The sequence below is a fragment of the Amphiura filiformis genome, chromosome 3, assembly GCF_039555335.1.
Source record: "Amphiura filiformis chromosome 3, Afil_fr2py, whole genome shotgun sequence".
NCBI classification, from domain to species: Eukaryota; Metazoa; Echinodermata; class Ophiuroidea; order Amphilepidida; family Amphiuridae; genus Amphiura; species Amphiura filiformis.
The window spans coordinates 14,849,262-14,874,549 of NC_092630.1; the positions used below are offsets into that span (position 1 = coordinate 14,849,262).

General features: G+C 37.9%; 2 protein-coding genes across 2 annotated transcripts in view; both read right to left on the minus strand.

The window, feature by feature from the left end:
- The window catches only part of LOC140148093 (uncharacterized), a 31,704-nt gene extending 22,619 nt beyond the window's left edge, over positions 1–9,085 (minus strand). Inside the window, exons 1-2 of the mRNA XM_072169948.1 lie at positions 8,885–9,085; positions 180–4,716 (exon numbers count right to left, since the gene is read on the minus strand). Coding sequence (XP_072026049.1) covers positions 180–4,685 — 4,506 coding nt within the window. The 5' untranslated portion in view covers positions 4,686–4,716; positions 8,885–9,085. The remainder of the gene's footprint in view (positions 1–179; positions 4,717–8,884) is intronic.
- Positions 9,086–17,942: 8,857 nt separating this feature from the next.
- LOC140148095 (uncharacterized) lies at positions 17,943–23,965 on the minus strand. The gene is made up of 4 exons (XM_072169949.1): positions 22,047–23,965; positions 21,010–21,090; positions 20,381–20,595; positions 17,943–19,094 (listed from the first exon to the last, which is right to left on the minus strand). Exons 1-4 carry the CDS (start codon positions 23,694–23,696, stop codon positions 19,019–19,021), a joined length of 2,022 nt encoding a protein of 673 aa, XP_072026050.1. The 5' UTR covers positions 23,697–23,965; the 3' UTR covers positions 17,943–19,018.
- Positions 23,966–25,288: the final 1,323 nt, after the last annotated feature.

The following is a 25,288-nucleotide window of genomic DNA, read 5'->3' on the forward strand; positions in this document are numbered from 1 at the left end:
CCTTTGGGGGCGGGGGAGCTGCTTCAGCTGATCTTGCAGTTTCCAAAGGTCTTACTGATCTGGCTGCTTCATGCTGGTCTCCATCGTCTTTGTAATGTGCTCTATTACCTAAAATAACTGTCCCCCCTTTTGATTTGTTATCTGTATACAATCAACATTTATAAACATTAATGACTCACCTTAAGAATCTTACTGCTAGCCATGACATCAGCCAGGATGCTGTAACCACCTGTCGTAGCAGCTCCCTCCATGTGAAACAAATACACATGATCTTCCCATCCTGCGATGGCTATCCATTTCTGCTTCTTGTTCACAGCTAGACTGATGATTGGGTACTCATATTTGGCTAGGCACTGATCTACAAATTCTTGGCACATTGCATGATTGTTTATGGATACAACCGTCACAGAAAAACTTGGGCGTGTGGGGTCTGTTACAGATGCATATGTTTGTTGATGGGAAGTTGTAGGCTGTACAGGCACTGTCGTTTTGCTGTTTTGATCTGGAAGAGGCTCACTGCTGGGAATATTCCATACAGTTCCTGCTGAAAGAGCCCATGGCACACTGTTTTGGGTTGTGACAGCTGTAGTTTTGTTCATTGGTGTTGGTGTGCATGGTGTACCGTTCATCCCATTATTCAGATACACAGTTGTTCCTTCTATAATAAACACACCTGATATGTCCGATATAGTCTGTGTGAAGGTTTGGAGATCCTTTCCTACTGCAGATCTTTCATCGGCTCTTCCACATTGCCCTAGTCGTCCAAGTAAAGAATTCAATTCGCACTTGCCTTTTGATTCCAAGTAAGTCACCAACTTTGATATTCCAGTGACAAGAGCACAATGACGTTGGACACCTATAAATGGACCAGATATGACAAACTTGTCTGGTAGAGAAGACATGGTGTCATAGAGCAGACTAGGGTTCTTCCCAACAGCATTCCTTTCAGCTGCAGTACCCTTGCTTCCTAAGATGCCACCTATTTGAATAATGGTAGCAATCTTGCACTGTTCTAAGCAAGCAGTAATTTTCTTGAGACCTGAGATCATAGCTTGTGCAGTTTTAGTTGTTTTCTTACTGTTAGGTACTGCAGATGGCAGTTGTTGAGGTGCTCCAGCTGCTGCCAAACTTGGTCCAGTTTTGTGAGCAGCCCTCTCCATGTAAAACTGTCTAACCTGGTCATTTGTTGAGTGCGGATTCATTGACATCAATGGTGGTGGTGTTGCCATCACAGAGCTACTTGTAACTTGACTTTGGACAGTGGTTGCAGCAGCTTGACTTACGCTAATATCTCCCCACCAACCTCTATCGCCAGTGTTCTTGGTATCAAATACGATCTCAATTGATGGAATGACTTTAGCCTGAGATGTTGGTAGCAGACCCTGTACAGGAATTGGGTTAGGGATTTGAGTCATATTGACATTACTTGCTCCTAATGTCTGTGTAACTGTTGGTGAAGAAGATGACTTCATATTTTTCAAGAAGACTTTACTTCCTTGGCAGCTAAACAGGTTTGGCATAGATTTAAGAACTTTCAGCAGAGCACTGCCACTATTCCCAAACATTTCCCTAGCCTGTTGGGAACCAGAGTTGTTGATCTTCTCTGTCAATTTGGTAACATCACAGCTTCCACCTCTGGACTGAAGACATTCAGATACTGTTGCAACCACATTCCTCTGCAACTTCTCTGGTATTTTCTTCAGATCAGTTGTTGGCATCTCTACACAGATTACAAACTGTTCAATTGCATGGATGTGAGCCCTTTCTACAACACTAACATTGTCAGCTGAAACTTTAAACATCTTGGGCAAGGCCTTCAGAATTGCTTTCAAGGCACCAGGATTCTTTCCGACAACCTCACGTTCAACAAGTGTGCTATTCTGACCAAACAGACTGCAGAGGTGGGGTACAGACAGAGTTCCTTTCTGCTTCAAGAACCATATTAACTTGAACATGCCTCTTGAAAATGGCACCGATGGTTTATCCTTAACACCTCGTTTCAAGCACACCGTCGTCTGCTCAGTCACTGATTGCACAGAGATGATTACTTTGGGTGACACAACTTCAAAGATATCCGGATATTCTCTCAAAGTTTCCAACACAACCATAGCTCTCCATCCCACTGCCTCCCTTTCATCATCACCAGCTTCCTTCCCAAAATCACTGCACAACTTTTGCAAAGAAGCCCTACCTTTCCCTTGCAAGATTTCCTTGATTCTCAGTACACCCAGTTGTTTGTAAACAAAGGTAGCATCAAACTCTTTCGAAATATTTGGTGCTGCTGCTTCAACTTTTGGCTTCAACGTCTGTGCATCCTCATCTTTTGCCGATTTAATAACAGACACTGTGTTGCCCATCACACAAAATACTTCAGGTAAAGCAAGTAGTGTCTCCTTTAAAGTGCTTGGACTTCTACCTACTGCATTTCTTTCATCAACTGTGCTGGTCTGATTTAGAGCAGTGCTCAACTGATTAATTGTCAAGCTCCCTTTCTTTAAAATACTTGAAAGTTTGAAGACAGTGTTTACAAACACTAGTGAAGTAGGCTTATCCTTGCCATTCTTGAGACTGATGAATTCCGCATCAATCCATTCCTCTCCTTTTCCAGGTATTGTCTGCCATAGAAATACATCATCAAACTTCGTAATTGTGTCCAACATTTCAATTGCCCTTTTCCCAACTGCCTCTCGTTCTTCCTTTGTCCCTCTACCTCCAAACACGGCAGACAATATCTTCATAGGGATTGCAACATTACCCTTTTCTTCCAAGATTCGCTTTATTTTCAAAACTCCAAGCTGTAGAGCAAATTGCTTTGATATGTCTATCTCTTTGACTTCATCACCTCCTGCTGAAGCACAAGCACCTGTGGCAGATACTTGGCTGCTTGAGTCATCATTCATAGACTCACTTGTGCTAGATACATGGGTACTTGAATCATCATTCAGGGATTCACTTGTGCTGGGACTTTCACTGGCTTGATTTTCTATATTAGCAAGCTTTATTTGTTTGATGACAGACACTTCTTCATTTGACACTTGAAATATGGCTGGTAAAGAAAGTAGAGTTTCCTTCAGCAGTGGAGGACCTCTACCAACTGTAAGTCTTTCTTCAACAGTACTTGCTTCATTAAGAAATGTACTAAGCTGTGCTACGGTAAGGTTCCCCTTTTTCTTCAGTATTTTCGGAATTCTCAATATAGTTCTGGCAAATGCTAAAGATGTTTCCTCACTGCTCTGGTCTACAGAGATGTACTGTTGGTCATGCAAAGTGCCACCAATATCCGGACGAGACTCAAATGAAAACACATCTTTAAACTGAGTCAAGGTTTGAAGGACTTCATCAGCTTTCCAACCGACAGCACCTCGATCTTCTTTTGTTAACTTCTCGCCCAAGATTGAATTAAGCACTTGAAGTGATCTTTCACCTCTTTCTAGTAAGATATTTTTAATCTTCATCACTGCAATCTGTTTTGAAAACTTTGTAGGCATGTCTTCTTCAACTGTGGATGCCGAATCGGATGTACTGTTTGCAGATGATTGGCCACTGCTCAAAGGAGATTGGTTCATAGCTGTACCAGATTCAAGGCTTTCATCTCCCTGTTCCTCTACACCAACTTGACCATAAGCGGTATCTTCTGTGGTGAGTAACTGATGCGACTGATACACTTCTGTGATTTCATGTTCTTCATTAGGCACACTTTCATTCTCTTCCTCATCAGTAGTATCATCATGCTCTTCTTCTAATGCACTAGCTTCAATGTTAGTGCCAAGTTCCCCACCACTGGTTTCTGCAACACCTTGGTTAGCCATCACAACTGACCCAATATCCTTGCTATCACTTGCTACCTCTTCCACATGGTTTGACTTCTTCTCATCTTCATCATCGGCATTGTTCTCAATATCCTCTTCTAACTTAGACTGTGCTCCATGCATCACACTAATGTTCTCATCCTCAATATGTTCTGTATCAGAAGTAGAATGTTGTGGTTCATCAGAAGATGATTCCTTGGCATCTGATCCTGTAACAGCATCTAGATTCTTTTCATCTTTATTCAGGTCTGTATCATCTCGTTCCTCACTGGTAGAATCTAAACTGGAGGATGACTGCATTTCTGGTACTTCCTCTTCCTCATTTTGGTGTTGATTCTCTTTAATACCAACGTCCAACTTTCCATCTTCTCTTACTAGTAACTCCTTCTGTTCCTTTTCTTCCTCTACTTTCTTGTTACCTTGGCCCTGGTCAGTGACTGCATTTCTGGAGGATGACTGCATTTGAGGCATCTCCACTTCATCATTTTGATGCTGATTTTCTCCAACAGCACCTTCCACTATTCCATTTTCCCTAGACTCTTTTTGTTTCTTTTCCTCTTCTACTTCCCCATTACCTTGGTCCTGGTCAGTGACTGCATTGTTGGAGAGTGACTGCATTAAGTGATTCTCTTCAACAACTCCTTTCAATTCCCCACTTTCTCCCACCTCCTTTTGTTCCTTCTTCTCTTCTACTACGTCCACCTTATTATCTTGGTTCCGTTCAGCTTCTCCAATGTCATCTGTGTCGGATTCCTTTCCAGAAGCCAAACTACTTTCATCTGCTGACACTTTGATGCCTTCATCTTCCATGCTGGTAGTTGTACCCATCAGTTCAGGAACTATGTCATTCCTTTCTACACCTGATGATGAATCCATTTAGCCTGGTCCCTAATACATACCCACAAGCCTGTAAAAGAAGTAAAGTATGAATTAGATACGTTCGACTATATAATTATTTTCCCCTTCACAGGGAAAAGACAAGTCAAAAGCCAGTAAAAATCACTGTGGGTTTGCTGTTATCAGAGAAGATGAGAAGAAACCTTCTCTTCTCTGCTGTTATGCTACCCGGCAGGTCCACTCCACAGGGCCCATGCACCTTCACTCTGTGGTTATTAAGCCCTATCTACACCGCGTACTTATTACTACAAAATACTACAGCTGAAAGCCAATGCGCATGCATGCATCAGACATGAAGTCATATACTGACAGATTCGGAGGCCGGGCCAGCGAAAACACCAATAGCTACTGGTGGGCGACCTAGTGTATGGCATGTGAGGGGTCTCGGAAACTATAACCATTTAGCAGGGAAAATTTCGACTTGTTCTTCTTCTTCTTGTTAAATACTGGCCAACATCCCTTTGCCGAATCAAGCGGTCAGGTTGTTGCGCATGCAGATGGAGATTTTGTTGTTCTGGTTGGTTGCTTTGCTTTGGTATTGTTCAACTGCGTTTTTAAATTGGTTGGGGTCTGTTATTGCGACAAGTGCTTCAGGTAATGAGTTCCAGTCTTTTATAGTTCTGGGAAAGATTCCAGCTTGTTTCTTGTTATTTAAACCCTAACCCTAACTTTTACCCTAACTCTACAAACCCTAACCCTACAAACCCTAACCCTAAATCCCTATTCAAAAGCATGTAAAAAATGAACTGCGATTCTTCCCTGCATTTTGATGACTAAATATACCTCGTCTCAGTTCGAATCCCACCCAAAACAAACAACTTCTATATTATACTCATACCGAAACCTCTTGCAGTTCCTAAGGGGCTGTGCAATAACTATGAACACTGGGGGAGGATTTGCAAATGGCATGCCAAAAATTGCTTGCCCACCCTCTGGCCTGCCAAAAATTGCTTGACCCACCTATAAGGCCTGCCAAACAACTTTGCCCGCCCCCCTTTGCATATGCTAAATATTTTGGTTCCCAATTTGCAAGCCTTAAATGGTCTAGATGATGTGAACGTAGCAAGCAGAAAATTTGCATATATTTTTAAATATCATTTCATATCATTTCATATCATTTCACATCATTTCATATCATTTCATATATCATTAAAATCATTTCTGTACTGTTTTCCTAAGCCTTTTTAGAGCATATTATTGAAGAAATTGAAATTCATCAGGTTTGTATGATTGATATACAATTGAATGTTCTTCTTGTCAAAACCAAATATATTTACTAGCTGACCTGACAGTTTCAGCCATCTTCGGAGCGTTGGTACTTGATATCCTTCCTAAAAACTGGTTGATTGGTTACCAACAGAGGGCGCACTAGCACCCAGAAGTGGATCATAATGAAAATGCATGTGATCCACTTCAGGCATTAGTGCACTCTGTTGATTACCAATCAACCAGAAGGAAGGATCAAGACATCACTCTGATGATGGCCTTCGACTAGACTATTCAGCAAATTACTTCAGCTCTATCAGATTATCGCGTACAAAAAGAACTAGTCACACAATGATGCTACATAGCTTGACCAGCGAATGAGGTGCCGATGTGATGATGACATTATTCAATTAACCAATCAGAACCGCACTTTCCATACGCCATAAACTGCACCAAATTGGCAGACCGCTGAAGAACTATGCTGAAAACTATCAAAGGCAGAATTTAACTGTCAGGTCAGTATATAAATATAACTTTGGACCGTCAAGAATAGAACTAGCTCCGTTCACAAACCGCAACGCCTCTTGAATATATAGTGAGCAAAGCGAGCACCAAACGTAGCATATAGCCAGGGTCTTAGCTAGAAATTGAGAGTTGCCCGTCATTTGAATAAAATTGCCTGTCCTAATTTGACCTTTAAAACATTTACCAGACATCTATAGCCCATGGGGGTTCAAAGAGTTCAAATATATGCTGATATTTGTTCTACAAATTGGGTCTACTAAAAAGGTCAATTAGCTTCTCAAAACATAGGCCGTACAATTTATAGCATCTGTCAAAGGCATTAATTTTGCCTGTCCCAGGAGCAAACTGGCCGTCTAAAATGACGGCCAGACAGCTAAGACCCTGATCATAGCCCTATATCAGAGTACAGCACAAAGGCAAGCCCGTGCTCGAAGCATGGAAGAACATTCTTTAACTTTTTAGAGTATGTTATTTTAAAAGTGCCCCTTAACTTTATGCCAAAAATTGCTAAATTCCCAAGTTCCCCCTCACCTGTCGGCCACCCAAAAATGCTTGCCCCCCCCCCCCCCGACTGTCCAAAAATCTTTTCCCCCAGCCCCACCTGCCCCAATTTACCCTCCCTCAGCATGCTTGGGCTCATATTAAAGGGGCTGTGCAATAATTATGAGCCCTGCCACAGATTTTAAATATTTAAAATCTATGGCCCTGCAGGGAGGGTAAACTTTGCAGGGGGGGGGGGGGCAAGAAATTTTTGGCAAACCGAAAGGAATTTTTGGCACATTCATGGCATGGGTCGGCTTTTTAAATGAAAAGCTCTAAAAAGGCTTAGCCTTATTTGGAAACAGCAGGAAATGCACCCGGTGCCTAGTACGAGGAACCCATACCGTAGTAGCTCTGCACAACGGTATGGGACGAAGTGTACCGTATACAAAAAGCTAGTGCAACGCAATTGCATGGTTTCAATTAGAGTTTGCACTAAAAAATACAAGGCTCCTGTAGCTTAAATAGTTGCATGTTTGTCATAATATTAATTACACAGCTTCTTGTACTTCTTACCTAAACTTCTATGCTTGAAATTGTAATAAATACTCCATTATTTTATCCAGAATAAATAAAAATTCATTAGCACATGATCCAAGTCAGCGCACCAAAACTGAGATGGCACTTCAGTGCAAACTTAGATAGGGCGTCACCAATAACGAAAATGTCATACCGATAAATGATGTGTCTGTTTGCCCGTTTTTCTAAGTTTGCGTTGCGAACTACCCAGTTCCCCCGGGCCCATGCCCCGCCCCCTAGCCCCCAGCATATGCCCAGGGCTCATAAATTATTGCACAGCCCCTAATCATGCTATTAAATTATAATTGCACATCCCTATATATCTTATTGGAGCCAGCCTTGGCACTTTGCCCTTGAAAATTAAAATCCAAGAAAGAGCCCACATGTAGGCCTAACTATTATGATGACTATATCTATTTAAAGGGGCATTTCCGCATTTCGTGATCCACAGCCTCATCCCCCCACTTTTCCCAAAAAAAGTTGAGATTTTTACACCACTGGTGACCTCTGGCTACATAATGTTTATGTACCAAATATTTCTTGCAGATTAATTCGTTTAGCAAAAATATCGCAAATTTGAATTTCGTTCTGGTGCACCAGAACGAAATTACAACACATTGTCTATGGACAAAATGATGGAGCAGTGTATTAATACACAATTTACACATAATCATGCATAACTCGCAAACGCAAAATCGGAATCAACTGAAATTTTGGAAATTATAAGCTTTTTTCGTGGATATACGGTAATCTACTGAAAAATGTCATGCTAGGATCACGAAATCCTCCTTTAAATTTAACATGACTAAAGTTGTTTTCTTTAAACTTCCGTGGTCCAGGTACGCGCTGGTGAATTGCGATCGCGTAGAAGTGACAAGGTCGCCTACTACAGCGCCACGGCGCAGCGCCGAAGACCAATGGGTCAGCCGGCTTGTTGTGAAGTGCATTGATCAGCCAATCAGCGTGATTGTTTGTTGCTTTTGTGTTTACGCTCGTGTACGCGATACGCACAGGCACGGCCACGGAAGTTTAAAGAAAACAACTTTAATATATTGTCATGATTGTGAAGTTTCTATATAAACAAAGTATTCTAGATGAAACATAACATAAATGCACGCGTATTGTATCATGGTATGGGCTGTATCTGTACAGCATGTATGCAGCAGATACCAACAATGCAAGCCATATCATACATGTCATATATGGAGGGCACCATGCATGTTAAAAACCATTACCGGTATACGAAACCTGGCAGCAATATACTTGCTCATGATCATTTGCTGGCTGGTTGCATTTTAAAAAAAACCCGTTAAAAACAACATCAATTTCAACAATTCACGGCACTGAAATTAATACTAGAGTAATTTATATCATATTAGATTACCTACCTGAGTTAAAATGACAACTAAACTTCAATTTCTGAGTTAGACATTGCATGAATGTCCACCAAATTCACATCCTTTGCTATCGGAAAATTGCGTGAGAATATGCGCATGTGTGTGGACCATGAGACCTATGAACTCCATCAACCCCATAGGGCACAGTTCAAAGGTTGTGCTTTGCACGAAGCTGGCCAACAAACTTTGTACAATGTGTAGTGATGTATGATAATAGTGGGGATTTCCCCTATCCCATGAGGCCATAGACAATATCGATCAGACTGATATCGATGATATCGTCAAACGGTGACACCATAAATTTAACTTGACCCGAAATTTAAATGTATAAAGTTTTTGGAACTAACTTTTGTGTGATCCCGAGCCGGATTTGTCCGATATTTCTGAAGAGCTCCGACAGTTGAAAAAGGCCTTTTATAGGCCTACATCCACTTTTTGAGAAAACAGCTTTTTTGATTTGATTCATTTCCGGGTTTTGGATATTGTAGAAACTAAAAGTCAAAGATAGGTTTGGTACAATTTTCAGCTTTCCTATCTATTTCATTATTTTCTTTTACAGGGCCTATCGCGCTTTTTTGTGGATGTATTAGGCCTTTTGCAGCAAAATAAAATTTACCCCTTTACTACTCATGATAACCACCTTTGCAATCAAATTTGAGCCCATTGAACTACTTTATGTAACTTGACTATTTACCGTATGCTTTCAAGATCAAAAAGTTAAATTAAAATATCTCATTTACTTTTTTAATTATGAATTTTTAATTAAATTCGGCAAAATGCCACTTTTTGAGTTTCCGAAGCTACAACTTTTGTTAATTAAAATGATTTCTTTTCAAACACAGTGACCCAAAAACAGTTCCTTATGGTTTTAATAGTTAACTACTATTATAGCCTAGCTTACATCCAAAATTATTTTCCTAAAATTTTATATTCATTTTAAGTTCAGATTTCCGGAAATTCCTTAAGAAATACGATATCTCCGGAAGGGAAGCGGGAAGGGAAGGTGGTACGAAGGTCAACCAAAATATGTATTTTTACCCCAGTGGCGTATAGATTTCTTGTTTGTTATTGGATGGGGGTGTTCTTGAAGTAGGCTATAGTGAAATGCAGTTTTGGCAACAGAATAATTCATGGTAAAAAGCGCACGAAGGGCGTAAAAAGTTTTTGGCAATGATATTGGTGCAAAGGTTTAACAAAAGCGCGCGAAATATCCAAACATGAGGTTAATTTGGTTAGAAACTCACAAACATGCGACAACATGGGGGGGGGTGATTGAATGGGCCATCTCCCCTATCAAAATATTGGGGGATTTATTCCCCCCCCCCTGGATCTACGCCTAGGCCTGTTTTACCCACATTATAATGTCATGCCAATAACTGAATTTCACCCATTATATTTTTTGATGAATCCAAGTGTGTGAAAATATTGGATCCAAAACATAATAGGCCTAATACAATTGGATGCTTTATACGCCCAATATTTATTGGTCTCGCTATGAGTTTAAAACTCATAGCTCGACCAATAAATATGGGCTCAAACGATCCAATTTTATATCAGAGGTGGATGTTAAGTCTTTTGCAACAGAGCTCTTCATAATAATCATACAAGAAAAGGCCCGCAACTAGAACTTTCCTGATATAACTAGGCAAAATACCTAGGGACCAGGGCCTTGTGAAGAGTGTCACCCCGAGTGGGAAAATGTAAATATTTTATTCACTATATGATAAAAAAAAAGGGGGCTGTACAATAATTATGGGAGGATTGATGTCAATTTTTGGCAAGCCGAGGGGGGGGGCAATTTGCACATAGGTGCAGCTTTTTGTAACGTATACAGCACCCTACACCTTTGTTTCATATGGACATTTTATTGTGAATATGTCATTGTACAAGCAATACAATAAAAAAATTCCACGTAGCCCCCGATTGAAAAGTATTTTTTATGGGCCTTTTTATTTCACATGTAAAGTCTATGGGGGGTGATGATTAGAAATGGATATGGCAATATTGAAAAACCCCTCATTTTGGGCCATGGGGCCATTTTAGACACTAAAATGGCCATAAAAAAGAATAGCACTTAGTTAGGATGTAAAATTCACACACAATTATGCTACCTTAGTGAGTACAAACATAATTAAAATACATTTCATTCGGGGGCTATAGCAAAAACAAAAAATGTCCTATACCTTAATGGTTATGGAACAAAGGTGCCTAAGCAAACACAAAAGGTTTTTAAAACGTTTTAAACGGGTTATATTTTGGGTTTTGGTTAAAACATTTTAATAACATTATCCTATAGGTCATAAAACATTTTTTTAAAGTTTTGTTTAAAAACAGTCCTAGACATTTTTTTAAATGTTGTCAACATGATTATTGTAAAAAAAAATGCAAACATGTTTGCCAAATATTTCGTCAACACTTAGGCCTACTACATAACATTAATTATGTTAGAATTTTTAGCAAGGTTTCAAAAAATGATTTTTGATTGTTTGGGAAACGTTTTATATCCTTTATACCCTTTATAATTATATAACCCGACATTTTCTGGCAACCTTTTCTAACAATTGCGAATAATGTCGAACAAGAAATGTCTTTAAAAAAGACAATGCCTCCAAGATACCAGTGGACACCTTTTGTTATTAGTTAAGGAGATACTTATAAAGTTATAATGCTAGCTTTAAGGTACCGCTATTGGGTATTCAACAAAAGTTGTTCTTCCTTGGGGCCGTGCATAAACAAACATACATGTACAAAATAACAAACAATTACAAAAGCTTATATTATCTAGACTTAAAGGAGGATTTCGTGATCCTAGCATCCTCTTTTTATGACATGTTTCAGTAGATATCCACGAAAAAAGCTTATTTCCAAAATTTCAGTTGATTCCGATTTTGCGTTTGCGAGTTATGCATGATTATGTGTATTACACTGCTCCATAGACAATGCGTTGTAATTTCGTTCTGGTGCATCAGAATGGGTAGGGACTAGAAAAGTTAGAAGAGGGCATGGTTTTGCTTCCAAGTTATGAATGTATGTTTTACAAACAAAAATATATGTTTCAAATTGCTAAAACTGGTGAAAACACTGATACTTTAAAAATAATGAATTATTTTGGCATTTTTGAAAATTTGACGCGGGTGTTTTGGTTACCAAAAAGTGACGCGGGCGGGGGACGATAAACTCGGAATCGACTTTCACGCGCCTTATGTCGGACCAACAGAAAATCGTCCCGTTTTACTACAAATAGGGCGAATTTGACAGTTTGCTCATAGATTTAAGTTAGAACATGTGTAAGTATTACAAATATGCCAAAAAATCGGTTTTGAAAAAATAAAGGTAAATTCTGAAAAAGATCGTACATTATGACTTTAAGTAGCCAGAGGTATCCAGTGGTGTAAAAATCTCAACTTTTTTGGGAAACGTGGGGGGATGAGGCCGTGGATCACGAAATGCCCCTTTAATACACATACAAAATGTATTACAAACTCAAAATTATTAATTGTCAAAAGCCAAAATGATACTTATGGTTACATACTTAGGCCTACCATGCTTACAGGCATGGCTTTATGATTTTTTAAGATTATTTTTGAAAGTATACAATGTTGGAGATTTTTGGATATTATTTCTAGTTCATTCCAGCTTACAGCACCTCTATATGACAGACTGCGCTTTTTGTACTCTGTTCTTGGCAGGGGAATAGTTACATTAATTTGGCTTTGACGAAAATGATAGCTAGGCCTATTGTTTACATGACTGAAAATATGACTCAAATAAGGAGGTGCAAGATGATTTAAGATTTTGTAGGTTAAAATTAAACAATTTATGATGAACAGAAATAAATAATCCATTCTACTTTCTAGTCATAAACCGGCACGGATCTCACTGTTTAGTGTCATGTATGGTCACTGATGGTATGTTAACATGAGACATGGTATGCTAGCCCCGGGCCTAGCCCTAGACTAGTCATATGCTAGCATCATAGGCCTTCAAAACGTTTTGAAGGCCTATGATAGCATCATGCACTCAGTCATGCACTACACATAATTGTGCGACATACAATGTAGATTTGACACGGGTTCTGTTTTGTATTTTAATTGAGGTCAAACTCATGAACTTACCATTTAAATGTTGATATCAAGATGAACATAAATAAATAATCCATTCTACTTTCTAGTCATAAACTGGCACGGATCTCACTGTTTAGTGTAATGTATGGTCACTGATGGTCATGAGTTTGCAATATTGAAATTGTTATTGAAATCAGTTTCTTCCAAGTTCAAGATAAAAGTAACATGATTGTATTGAAATGTAAGTTATAAACATTCTTCCTGCTGTCCAGCGGGTATGAACTATTATTATGATGTAGACACGATGATGCGGCCTAGTCGAGCCTAGCATGCTAGCCTGCATGTCAGTCGGTCTGCTGACTCGCCGCAAAAATACCTCCAATTTTGCACAAAACAATCCATGATGTCAAATTATCACATCCAAAGTGTCGCCATGAACGTCAGCTTCAACTTCTCCAGCCAAAGTTTTTCCATTGATAATAAGGTTTCATGTAATCATGAAATTAAACCTTGTTTAATGTGTATTCCCATTGCCACACACAGCATAACGGTTGTCCGACTTCATTTTTACGATATTGCTGATGTGATGAGGCAACAATCCATAATTAAATACCGAATTAAAAAAATACTAGTTTGCGTCTGACGTCAGGACAAAGGCGCGCCGTGATTGGTTGCTGACCTGCGCAGTATGGTATTTTTGGTCTGGTTGACAGGACGGCATACGCAAGCTAGTCTTTTTAATTCGGTCTCCAATTATAGAATATATGAGTTTAAAAACATTCTAATGCATAATTCATGAGCTTGATAGACCCGCACCATTGGCGCCACGTGCTAGGTGTTTCTAGAATCCCTATAGAATAAGATTAATTTTAATGCTAATTTATTGCACATGCTGAGGAAGCGTGATTACCTTTTTGAACATTCGGAAATGGCGATAGGCGAATTTATGTATGGCGCAAAGAGGTGGGGGATATATATTGGGCTCTCGATATTGGGCGGAAATTAGAGTACTTGTCAGAATATAAATTTGTACAATCGGCCTACATGCCGCGCAATGTGCGGCATTTTAGGTGTAAATTTCAAAGCAAACTACCTCCTGCGGAGGCAGAAAAACGTTTTGTGCTTGTTGGTGTGTATGTAGTAAAGTACCAACAAATAAAGACAGGGTTAGAAGTAGGTCATGTAGGTATAAACCTGTTTTGTATCATTAAGGGATGGGGTATGAACGTTTGGACAGTATTTATTGTGGGACATTAGACTGAGCACATCAGACTTATCGAATTGCATTCTGAATACGAAGAATAGCCTTCTGATATCAAATAATTTTTATTTTTGAAATTCGCAATGTAGGCCCTAATACACATTTTATGGCAAATCATTAAAATTGATATTTTTGATATTTAACAGTACTCGAAGTAAACTTTATAAATCTGATGATTTCTACCTAAAGTGTATGTAGGTGGGATGAAAAGCCGACGATCAATTGAAAATGTTGACCTTTCGTATTGAAGATATGGATTTTTTCCCCAAAACACCAAAAAAAAATTGGGTCTTTTTTGGGAAAAAATCCATATCTTCAATATGAAAGGTCAAAATTTTCAATTGATCGTCGGCTGTTCCTCCCAGCTACATACACTTTAAGACTATATCATTATATTTATAAAATTTACTTCGAGGACTGTTATATCTCCAAATGTGAAAAAATATCAAATTTTAATAATTTGTCATAAAATTTGTATTAGGCCTATATCGTGAATTTCATAAAATGAAAATTATTTGATTTCAGAAAAACATTCTTCGTATTCATAATGCGATTCGATAATTCTGATGTGCTCTCATGTCCTACAAAAAATGCTGTCGAAACGCTCAAAAATTCCAGTTCCCTTAAAGTCGACCAGTGTGTATTGGCATCACGTGAAACGGACATTAACAACTTCATACTAAAATATAGACTTCTCCGTAGTCCACTTGCCCATTTTGCATACTCTGGCTATTACATTTAAGCATAAAATAATTTATATTGATTTGTGTGCAACTGATAGATTTTCACATCTGTATCTGATCTTTTGAGTCACCGCACTCCCAGTCTGTTTGTTAGCTTCCCAAAACTGAGATTCCAAAATCAGAATTGTTCAGTATTAAAGTGAGCCATTATAATTATGCAAGATAATGTTGCATTCAATTACTTTTATTGTCACTAATCATCTGATATTTTTAACTCTTTATGACCATTTTACTATTGAATACTTTAATTTTAATAAACATCAGTATAATTTTGAGTTCAACGAAATGGGTTCATCATGACTAATAATAACATATCTTTAATAAAATTCGACTATGGCATAGTCTAACTAAAATACAGTTTATAATAATAAGTTATAGCTATATACAAAATGACATGATCGATACCGGTATTTCTTTTTACATTAGCGGTTTCTCCAATTTCTAGTTTGCATATTTGCATAAAAACCAAAAACGATCACAGTAATATTGTTCTAAATCTAATTAGCGCCTGTTTAATGAAATAGCTTAAGGGGGTACTACACCCCTGGCCAATTTTGTGCCTATTTTTGCATTTTCTCAAAAATTATAGCACATTGGTGACAAGTAAGATATGTAGGCCTATATATTATAGGGGCAAGGACTACAACTGCAGTACTGCACTAAAAATTCAGCAACTCAAGGCAAGTAGTTATTGATTTATTGATCAAATATTGGGTTTCCCTCATTTTTGACTGTAAGCGCGCTTCAGACTCCGTATTGTACGTACAATATTGTATGTACAATACTTTTCGTGACGTCAAAAAGTATTACACGTGCAATAAATAGTATGTACCGGGAAAATATATATTTTGCTACAATCATAGGTTGCTTAATTGATACGGAGTTGCCAAATTTCTAAGAGTTCTAAATTTAGTGAGTGCACGGAATGATGAACATCTTTTAATGTCTTCTTGTATTCAACCATGGTAGGTATCATAATACCTACCATGATTCAACTGTACTTGAATTATTATATAATCAATGGGCACCTTTTTAAAATTAATAATACGTCGTATTAATACTAATATTAATAATATTAAAATTGTAATAATAATATAAATGGCACATTCAGATCTTATTTATTTATTTATAGATTTATCTATTTAGGCCTATTTATTTATTTATTTATTTATTTATTTATTTATTTATTTATTTATTGATAACTGCCATTGATTAATTGATTTAGAGATTCATTTATACTGATATTTAGTCATATATTGATTTAGAAAGTTTAAAAGTATTATTTGTAGGCCTTTGTATTTATTCTGGTTCTGATTTTTTTTAAAGTTTTGGCATAGTATTCGTTACATTATAACACGCTGTGTTATGAATTTGCAACACCTTTTTACATATTGATATCGTTGAGGCATGTTATGATAGGCCTATAGTTATGATCATCACAATACATCCATAAACGTGTTAATGCAGTAATCGTAGCGTTAGGGGCACGGAAGCCCCCCCCCCCATATTGATCAGAAATATTAGAAAATCCCATAGGAAAACTGCCGAAAACGGCTTGTGCCCCTCCCCCTCATCAGAACCGGATGCAACGCCTTCTATACTTTTTCATTCATTAATTATAGGCGTATTAATAGTAATGCGTTGAGTTTAAAAAAAGTAATATCCGCCTTTTTTTTTTTTTTTTTGAAATGACATACGGTACTTGTTACAAAAACAAATCAGCATGAAAAACATTTTTTTTCGTCAGAGGCAGATATTTGGCCTATTCAGTGTCATAAAGCTACAAAATAGACGATCTTTTAAAATCATTTTTAAATGGCTATTTATTTTTCAACCTTATTGTTTGTATTTGTAATGTTCACACAATCTGAACATGTGCTTGTAGGACAACGATTTTGAATTAAACATGTTAATTGTGATATTTTAATTCCCTAGAACACCACAGTTAAGCGTCCAAAATTGTAAGTGGGTTTTCTTTTATTTAACCTCATTATTTCGCTAAAATTACTCGAAAACCGTCCTAAGAGTTGTTGTTACTAATAAACATTTCATAATTTTGGGCAAAGGATAGCCAAATAGTTGACCGAAATCGTATATTTGCACCAATATTTGACTGAAATCGTATATTAACATTACCGCCCTTCGTGGCTTTATTGCAAGCCAAAGTGTGAAACGAGATTACTTGAAATATATATTTCAGAGTTGAAAGAGTTTCAAGCCTACGAATATATTTCTGAAATATGTCTCTCTGATTGGTTGATGGTCAAGAGGATTACGGCATCCTCAAAGCCTCTTGCTGTAATTCTCTAATCGATATCTATTATAGGACCGATCTTCTGAAATCCATACAACCGTGTCAAATGAAATAGTCTCGAATCATAATTCGTGCACGATACAACGTTGATACGTCAGATTTCGGAATTTTATTAAAATAGGCATAAATCACATTGAACAGGTTGAATGCTGGCAAAAGTAGATAAAATAACTATGGGTCGAATTTACATTAATCAGTGTCCTGGGGCCAGGATAACATTTAGAACTCCTTCGAATTCTAAAACAATACTTCGCCAAATGTCCTTGCTTTCATTTTCTCATTTAATTTGTTTTAATTTTAATTAATTTCTTTATCCACTGGCTCTCTGGTAAATCCGGTATTGCCAAATATTTCTTATCCATTACCCGTGTTAATCTATTTATTTATTAAAATGAACCATCTATTAAATTCCTATAATACAATGTATAGGCCTAGTGTATTTGATAACAAATTTTTTTTTTTTTTTGATGGAATTTGGGTTCCATTACACGATTTCATAATAAGATATGTTTGGGCATGGCGGAATTAGTATATGATTAAAAATAGACATACTCTTAGGCCCCCTTTTTTAATGTTTGTAGGCCTACATTATTGATATCAACAAAATGCAAAAGAATGTATATATATTTGATTGTTTTGTAAACATTAAATTTGATGTTTACTCATAATTATGTCTGGAAACTCAGGGAAAAACTAAGGAGTATCGGTATTTAGTTTCCTGGGAAAGTGGATCAGATGAGCAGTGAGTAAAAACATTTGCCCTAAATCTTTATTTGATTTTTATTGTTTTATGAATTTATTAGGGCTACTGGTAAAGTGCAGAAAAAACCTCCAAACGCACTCTAGGATTTTTCATCAGCAGCAGTAGAAATTTCTCTTGCATAGATTTTCTGGTGACCTCGCTTGGATTTAGCAAACAATGAACCGTCAGGGTTATAGCGCGTTATTTAATCTGATTCAACTCGTCGTGGCACGTATATTTATTGCACGTGTAATACTTTTTGACGTCACGAAAAGTATTGTACATACAATATTGTACGTACAATACGGAGTCTGAAGCTAGCCTAACTCCACAACTGTTGTCTGTGTTGAAATACAATTTCCAGTGCAGTAGTTGTAGTCCTTGCCCCTATAATATACATATCTTACTTGTCACCAATGCGCTATAATTTTTGAGAAAAATGCAAAAATAGGCACACAATTGGGCAGGGGTGTTAGTACCCCTTTTCAAGCACTATTCTTGAGATGTGCTGTATAGTACAACTTAATAAAGAACAATTTTTAGACATAAAAAAGTTCTGTAAAAGTTCATTTTCGGGGGTTCTTGCTTTTTTTTCTTGAGGGCTTTATAGAGGACAGCAAAGAACCCTGATTTCAAAGTATAGTAGGCCTGTACGTGCATACCACTTTTAATAAACAACTGGTAGGATAAAATGGAACTAATTTAAAAAGCTCTTTTTCATAAAATGTCTTTAGTAACTTTTGATAGATGATCAAATGAGATAAGAAGTATAACGCACCGATCACGATATCCGACGATATAGCGTTCATTATAGTACAGAAATGGTTCCTTTAATACTGTTTTTATATTTTTTCTTTTGACTGTATTCTTTTTTTGCGCCGGACACAGTACTGCATGTATGGCATGTATTATACAATTATTGCTAAATGCATGACACCTTATGTATCTCCAGTCAGTCTTATATTAACTTAGAACCCCGTGGTTAGATATCCTCCAATTTTTCAATGATAGCATGTCTGCATTATCTGCTCACAGAGACGCAAAACTTCATTCAATCGCGATTCGTCAGAAAACCGCCTGCAAGAAAAAGAAAATCGAATTATATAAATCAAGTGTTTTATTAAACATCCTACATGAAGGAAATGGGGATATGTGTACAGAAAAGTCGATATTTAATATCGGAAGTTCGTAGCCTGCATGCATTTGTATAAAAATATACTATAATAGGCCTATAACTTTTCACCTTCAGTGTGTCATGCTTCATATTATTTTGTGACTTCCTGTTTTTAATAATATTGAAGGCTTATTTATGTTTAATGTTATATTCGACAGTTCATTTAAGGGGTACTACACCCTGTGGTAAATTTGTGACTATTTTTGCATTTTTCTCAAAAAAATAATAACACACTGGTAACAAAAGTTATGTATATTATTGGGGCAAGGAATCCAATTACTACACTGAAATTTCAGTGACTCAAGACAAGCGGTTCAGTATATATGATATAAAACGAGGTACATCCTAGCGGTACCTTATTTTGTATCATAAATAACAAACCGCTTGTCTTGGGTCACTAAATTTCCAGTGTAGTAATTGGATTCCTTGCCCCTATAATATACATAACTTTTGTTACCACTGTGTTTTTAGTTTTTGAGAAAAATGCCAAAATAGACACAAATGTATCGAGGGGTGTAGTACCCCCTTAATTCCGCGCCGCCGGTAGTTCTTTGAAAACTTCAAACTCGTGAAAACATTTCTGCAAATTTAGAGAAACCATGGAAATACTACTATTTCCATGGAGAAACTTGTCTCCGAGTTTAATTAAGGTTAGAACTATTATAAACTGTTGCGATTAATAGTTCACAGCATCTTGCGAATAGTAGGCCTATAATAGCTTTTGCTAAAATTGCATTGATCATTTCATAGCGAGTGTAAGAATTCAATTCAATTCACAGATATACTTTTGTAGGTCCTGTGGTTCTTGAGTTATGTTGTAAGAGGACTGCAACAACAACACTTTTGTAAATCGTAGGCCTACGCTATACATAACTCATTAATAACAATACATGAAGCAAGTCTTCAAAGTATATGATTTGTAGAATGAATTTTTGCAAAGCTTCAAAGTGTTCTTTTTCAATAATATATTGATTTAGATAATGAAAATCGATTTTTTTTTTTAGCTGCTCCGACCAACAATACCTCGTCTAATATCATCTTTTCGAGCATCTTCCTTACGGGTACCGCGGGTACCTTTTTAGTCCTTGATCCTGAAGCTATATATTAGTATAGCTTTTTTATATCATCGGGATCATGAATGTCACCCCTCCTTAATATATATTTCACCAGGTTTTCATTTTTTTCTTACCCAATCATTCGTCGGTAGAGATGCGGGACCAGCACTCGAGCAGTGGCAGCCAATCCAATATCTGAGGTGTGTTCCCCTGGTGACTCCGTAACTTTCCAGCCATACAAGCCCCCAATTGAGGCACACCATTGACCCGGGGGTGTCACTCCTGTATATTTGCTGCACAGTTCAGCCACTGATGTGGTTTCGTTACATGTCAAGAGTTCATGCGCTGTCTGAAAAGATATAATTTAAGAACATACTTGTTAAAGATGCGGGCAAATAGTCTAATACTAGTAATAATACGGTATAGCCTATAACAATTAAAATACAAAATCAAAATGACAAACACAAAACCAAAACAAAATGTGTTGGTTTCGGAAATAAATTTATAGAAGCTCACATGACTTTTGGAGTGATGTTCACCATGTTCACTGGAGTGCATAAAGTTCACTCTCTTTCACATTAAGATACATATACAGTATGAGTTGATATCATAGGCCAATACGTTTTAAATATTAAATATTGCGTGAATAAATTGAAATTATTCTAGGGTGAACTTTGAACATGTTATTGTTAAAAACAAACTTAAATTCAAATAAATTTTTACATTATATACATTGGATACGTAAATCATCAAGCTTTCTTACCATAGTGTCAAAAACAGATGATAGTTTGAATCCGTAACGGTCATGAAGTGCTGATGCCACTAAGCGACAGTCGTACACAATCTGTTGAGATGAAGAAAGAAATATTGTAGATAAGTTATTGTGTCTTAAAAATGAGCAAATCAACCTGACATGCAATATTTTTCTCCCATGCACATGTGGGCCCATCTAGTAAGCTTTTATAAGTCAATTCAGAAGAACCCTTGATGGTTCTTCAACATGTTCAAATGACCTAGAACCGCAAAAGTATCTTTGGTCACTCTGATGAACTTTTTTGGTTCTCTGGTCACTCTAATGAACTGTTTTGGTTTTCTAAAGATGCTGCAGAACAGCCAGAACGTGTTAATGGTTCTCTAAAGGTTTTTGTAATTTCAAGAACCTTTGAGGTTACAAGTGTGAGGGTTCTCCCAGGAGGACACTTTAGAACCCTTTAGGCACCTTTTTTGTTCTAAGAGTACAACAATAGATGGGATACCTGTACTCGGAGAAGTTACCAATGTGCTAGCATTTCCTACGTTTTATATGATCCATGATATGTGATGATGGGTGATGGTGAAGGAGGATCGATGATGACAATGATGATGATGGAGTAGAAGGTAGGATAGGAGGATTGAGTAGAAGGTAGGAGGATGGAGGAGGAGGACGACGGCGACAACGACGACGACTATGATGACAACTAAGATGAAAGAGGATGTTGTTGGATGTGAGCGATGATCATGGGTGCATGTTAAGGAACGGCGATGGATTGGAGGGGTATAGGAAGAGAATAGACAATGGTAATGATGATGACAAATAAAACGTCATTATGACGATCATAGCGATGACGACGATTCGAAACAGGGAACAGGGGAGGAAGCAGGAAGAAGTTGAAGAGGAGAGGAAGAAGTTGAGAGGAGAGCGTAGGCCTATATGGAGAAGCAGTGGAAGGAGAGGAGGTGGACAAGCAGGGAACAAAAGGAAGATTATGCATGGAGGTGAGAAAATAGGAAAGTAAAGAAAGTAAAATTTTAAAAACTTACCTTTAAAATATTGCAGCTTTGAAGGACTTCCTTCACAACATTACAAACACCTCTGGTGTGGTCCCCAGATGCATCGATCGAGCAGGTTTCGAGATCCAACAAGTAGACATTGTCAGCGCAACTTGATATAGCTAGCCATTTCTGATCTTCAGACAAAGTTAAGCCAATGAAAGGTCTGTCGAATTCATTGCACGTGTCAAGGCATTCTTGTTTAAAATTGTTGAAGCTGGAGTCATTGTTGTTAGCAACATCAATCATGGTGAAGCTAGGCTGTCTGTCCATCATGTCCATGGAGCTGCTAGATGTTTGAATACTGGTGGGAATAGATGTTGTTATAATCTCGTTTGGTTGGTTCACGTCTTGGTGGTCTTCCTCACGATCTGATTGGTCCAAAGAACTTGATTGGTCCGACTTTAGGCAACTTGGTTGATCTAAAAATACGCTGCCTTCGTAACCCGAGTCAACGCCAATACTCTCGTTCCTGGAGCGATTGTTGATGCGAAATTTTGGTGGCAAAGAAGACGGATAGATTCCTCCAAACTCATTCGCCACGGTTAAAGGTTGCCTATTGAAGTCCGCATTTTGTGGACGTTCGCATTTGACAGACACACGTTCTCCATTGAAGGAAAAGATGTTGGGAAATTTCACAAGTGTAAACTTCAAAGTCTGAGGATTTTTCCCAACTGCATTCCTCTCCTCCAGTGTTCCCTGCAGTCCAATGAAGCCAGCAATTTGGATAAGTTCACAAGATTCTTTTGCTTTTACAAATCTGTAAATTTTATCCAGACCATGAACACGAGTTGCTTGAAGCATAAGATCCACCAATTGACCACTTACAGCGAAAATATTTGGCAATCTTGTTAAAGTTGCATGAAGCATTTCAGGATTCTTGCCAATTGCTTGACGTTCTCCTACAGTCCCATGAGTATCCAGCAGATAAAACAGTTCCGAGATTGTTGAAGTTCCGACTTGAGCAAGATGACCGCTTATCTTTGCAATTCCTGTTCTGCGAGCGCAGGAATCTTCATCATCTTTAATAGTGCGTGCTGATGATACAGCTGAGGCGTATGATACTGGTGGTACGTCATTGCAACTAACGGAAGGATGAGCTTTCTTGGGAGGCACTGCACATGCTGAAGAAGGCTGTTCAACTTTGATCGAGACGAAATCTCCACAGATCCTAAAAATGGAAGGAAGAGTCTGGATCGTTTGCGTTAGAGCGGCAGGATTTCGTCCAAAAATCTTCCGTTCCTCCATATCACTTTGCTGATTGAAGAAAGTAGATAACTGCTTGATCTTCAGACTTCCTTTCTGTTTGAGAATGTCTTTTAATTTCAGGACACCGTTGAGTACAAAGAGACCGTCGGAATTAGCATGATCAACGAGGGTGAGAGAAATTTCTTGATGATCGCCTCTGGACAATTTTTGTATGATGAAAATATCAGGAAACCCCTGTACTGTTCGCATGATATTTGACAATGTATCACCAACTGCTTGTTTCTCCCCACTCTCTGCTTGTCTTTCAAAAATGGCTCCCAGTAGGCTGAGCGATATTGGCTGTTTTCGTTTCACAATTTTGCTAAGTCGCATTACTCCGAGTTGTCGAGCCAGTTCAGCCGCTATGGGTTTGTCGCTCCAATTTGCCATCATCTTAGTCGTACTGTTTCAAATTGATATGAAAGATATTAACGTTAGATTTAGTTCTTGCGATCTTTAGATATAAGACGCTTTCGTGACTGTGTTATTCAAAACACAGATACATTTAGGTCTCACAGTTCCTTATTTCCGGACTACGCTCGCCCACGATCAGTCGCCTTTTGTATCAAAAAATCAGGCGGCGCGTCTTTTGACACTATTATAATTTGGGGATTTCCCAAAGATGCAATGCCCTTTACTGTAAACAGGTGTCTGTGCATTGCATGGGAAAACACCCAAACATACGCATGCGCATTTCATGATGTTTATGACTCACTCAATATAATAAACAAAGAAATGTCGCAATGATCTTGGGGTAGTTTGTTATTTCAGAGCTTGTTATGACATGAATTTAAGGTTAATCAAGTTCACTGATAAATAAGATACTTCTGGAATTTTCGACGAACTTTAATTGTATGGCGGTTATCATAATTTTACGGTTGACTTAGGGAGTGTTCAGAAATACTTTGGTGGGGGGGGCTGGTAAAAGGGAGGGGGCCAAAAAGTTTTGGACCTTAAAAGAGGGGGGACCAAAAAGTTTTAGGTGGTAGGAAAGGGGGGGGGGGGCCAAAAAAGTTTTCCGCTTTAAAACACAAAATTTTCGCGCGCTTCGTGCACATTGAGACTCTATAGCCTACTCACTTTTAACATGGGCAAGTTTTGGTTTTCAGTGCTTTTGTTTGAAAAAATGATGGCACTTAGTGTACACATATCTATTAATTAACATTAAAGATGATCAGATTCATCTGGGTTGGTCTAACAAATACTGGCACTTTTTATCATAGAATTTTAATCTCTTCAAACATGATTATGTACCAATCTGATCAAAATACAACTAAATCAAGAAAATATTGCAAATTATACATTGGATTTCTTTGCACGTAAACTGCACACTTCAGTTTACTATTTCTTATTGCAAAATTATTTTGTACACATCTATAGGCCCATGGGTAGATTTACCATAGGGCAGAGTGGGCACAGGCCCAGGTGCCACGGTCTTTGAGGGCCAAAACTGATACATGTGTACCTCTGTATGACCAAATTAATCTCATATTTGACCATTTTAGCTTTTTGCATAAATTAGTTCCAATTTTAACAATATTTGACCATTCAAGCTTCAATATGGCCAAATTTTTGCATTTGTACTATCATAAAAGCCACGGATCCAAATTATATGCTGATGTGCATATGAACCTCAAAATAAATCCTCTATTTCATTAATACCTGTAAAATCAGATAAACACCCTGATTTGGGACAAATCTAAATTAAGCATAAAATGAAAATTTCCTTGTGCTTGTATTTCATGCTCAATTGCCCCACCGGGAATGTTTCAAACATTTACCTCCCCCAATGACATCTGACCCAGATACCACACCACTGGAAACAACACTATTAAGTATAATGTTTGTTATACGATAATGGGGGGGGGCAAAAAGTTTTGTCTGCCAAAAGAGGGGGGGCAAAAAAGTTTAGCGGTCCATCGAGGAGGGGTCCAAAAAGTTTTCGAGCGAAAAATTGGAGGAAGACCAGCCCCCCCTACCAAAGT

Coding starts and splice junctions, on each gene's coding strand:
- LOC140148095 (XM_072169949.1), bottom strand. CDS start 23,696: ATGATGGCAAATTGGAGCGACAAACCCATAGCGGCTGAACTGGCTCGA. Junction 21,091..22,046: donor AAAGCTGCAATATTTTAAAG/GTAAGTTTTTAA, acceptor TCATCTCAACAG/ATTGTGTACGACTGTCGCTT. Junction 19,095..20,380: donor CTCTACCGACGAATGATTGG/GTAAGAAAAAAA, acceptor TTTTTCTTGCAG/GCGGTTTTCTGACGAATCGC.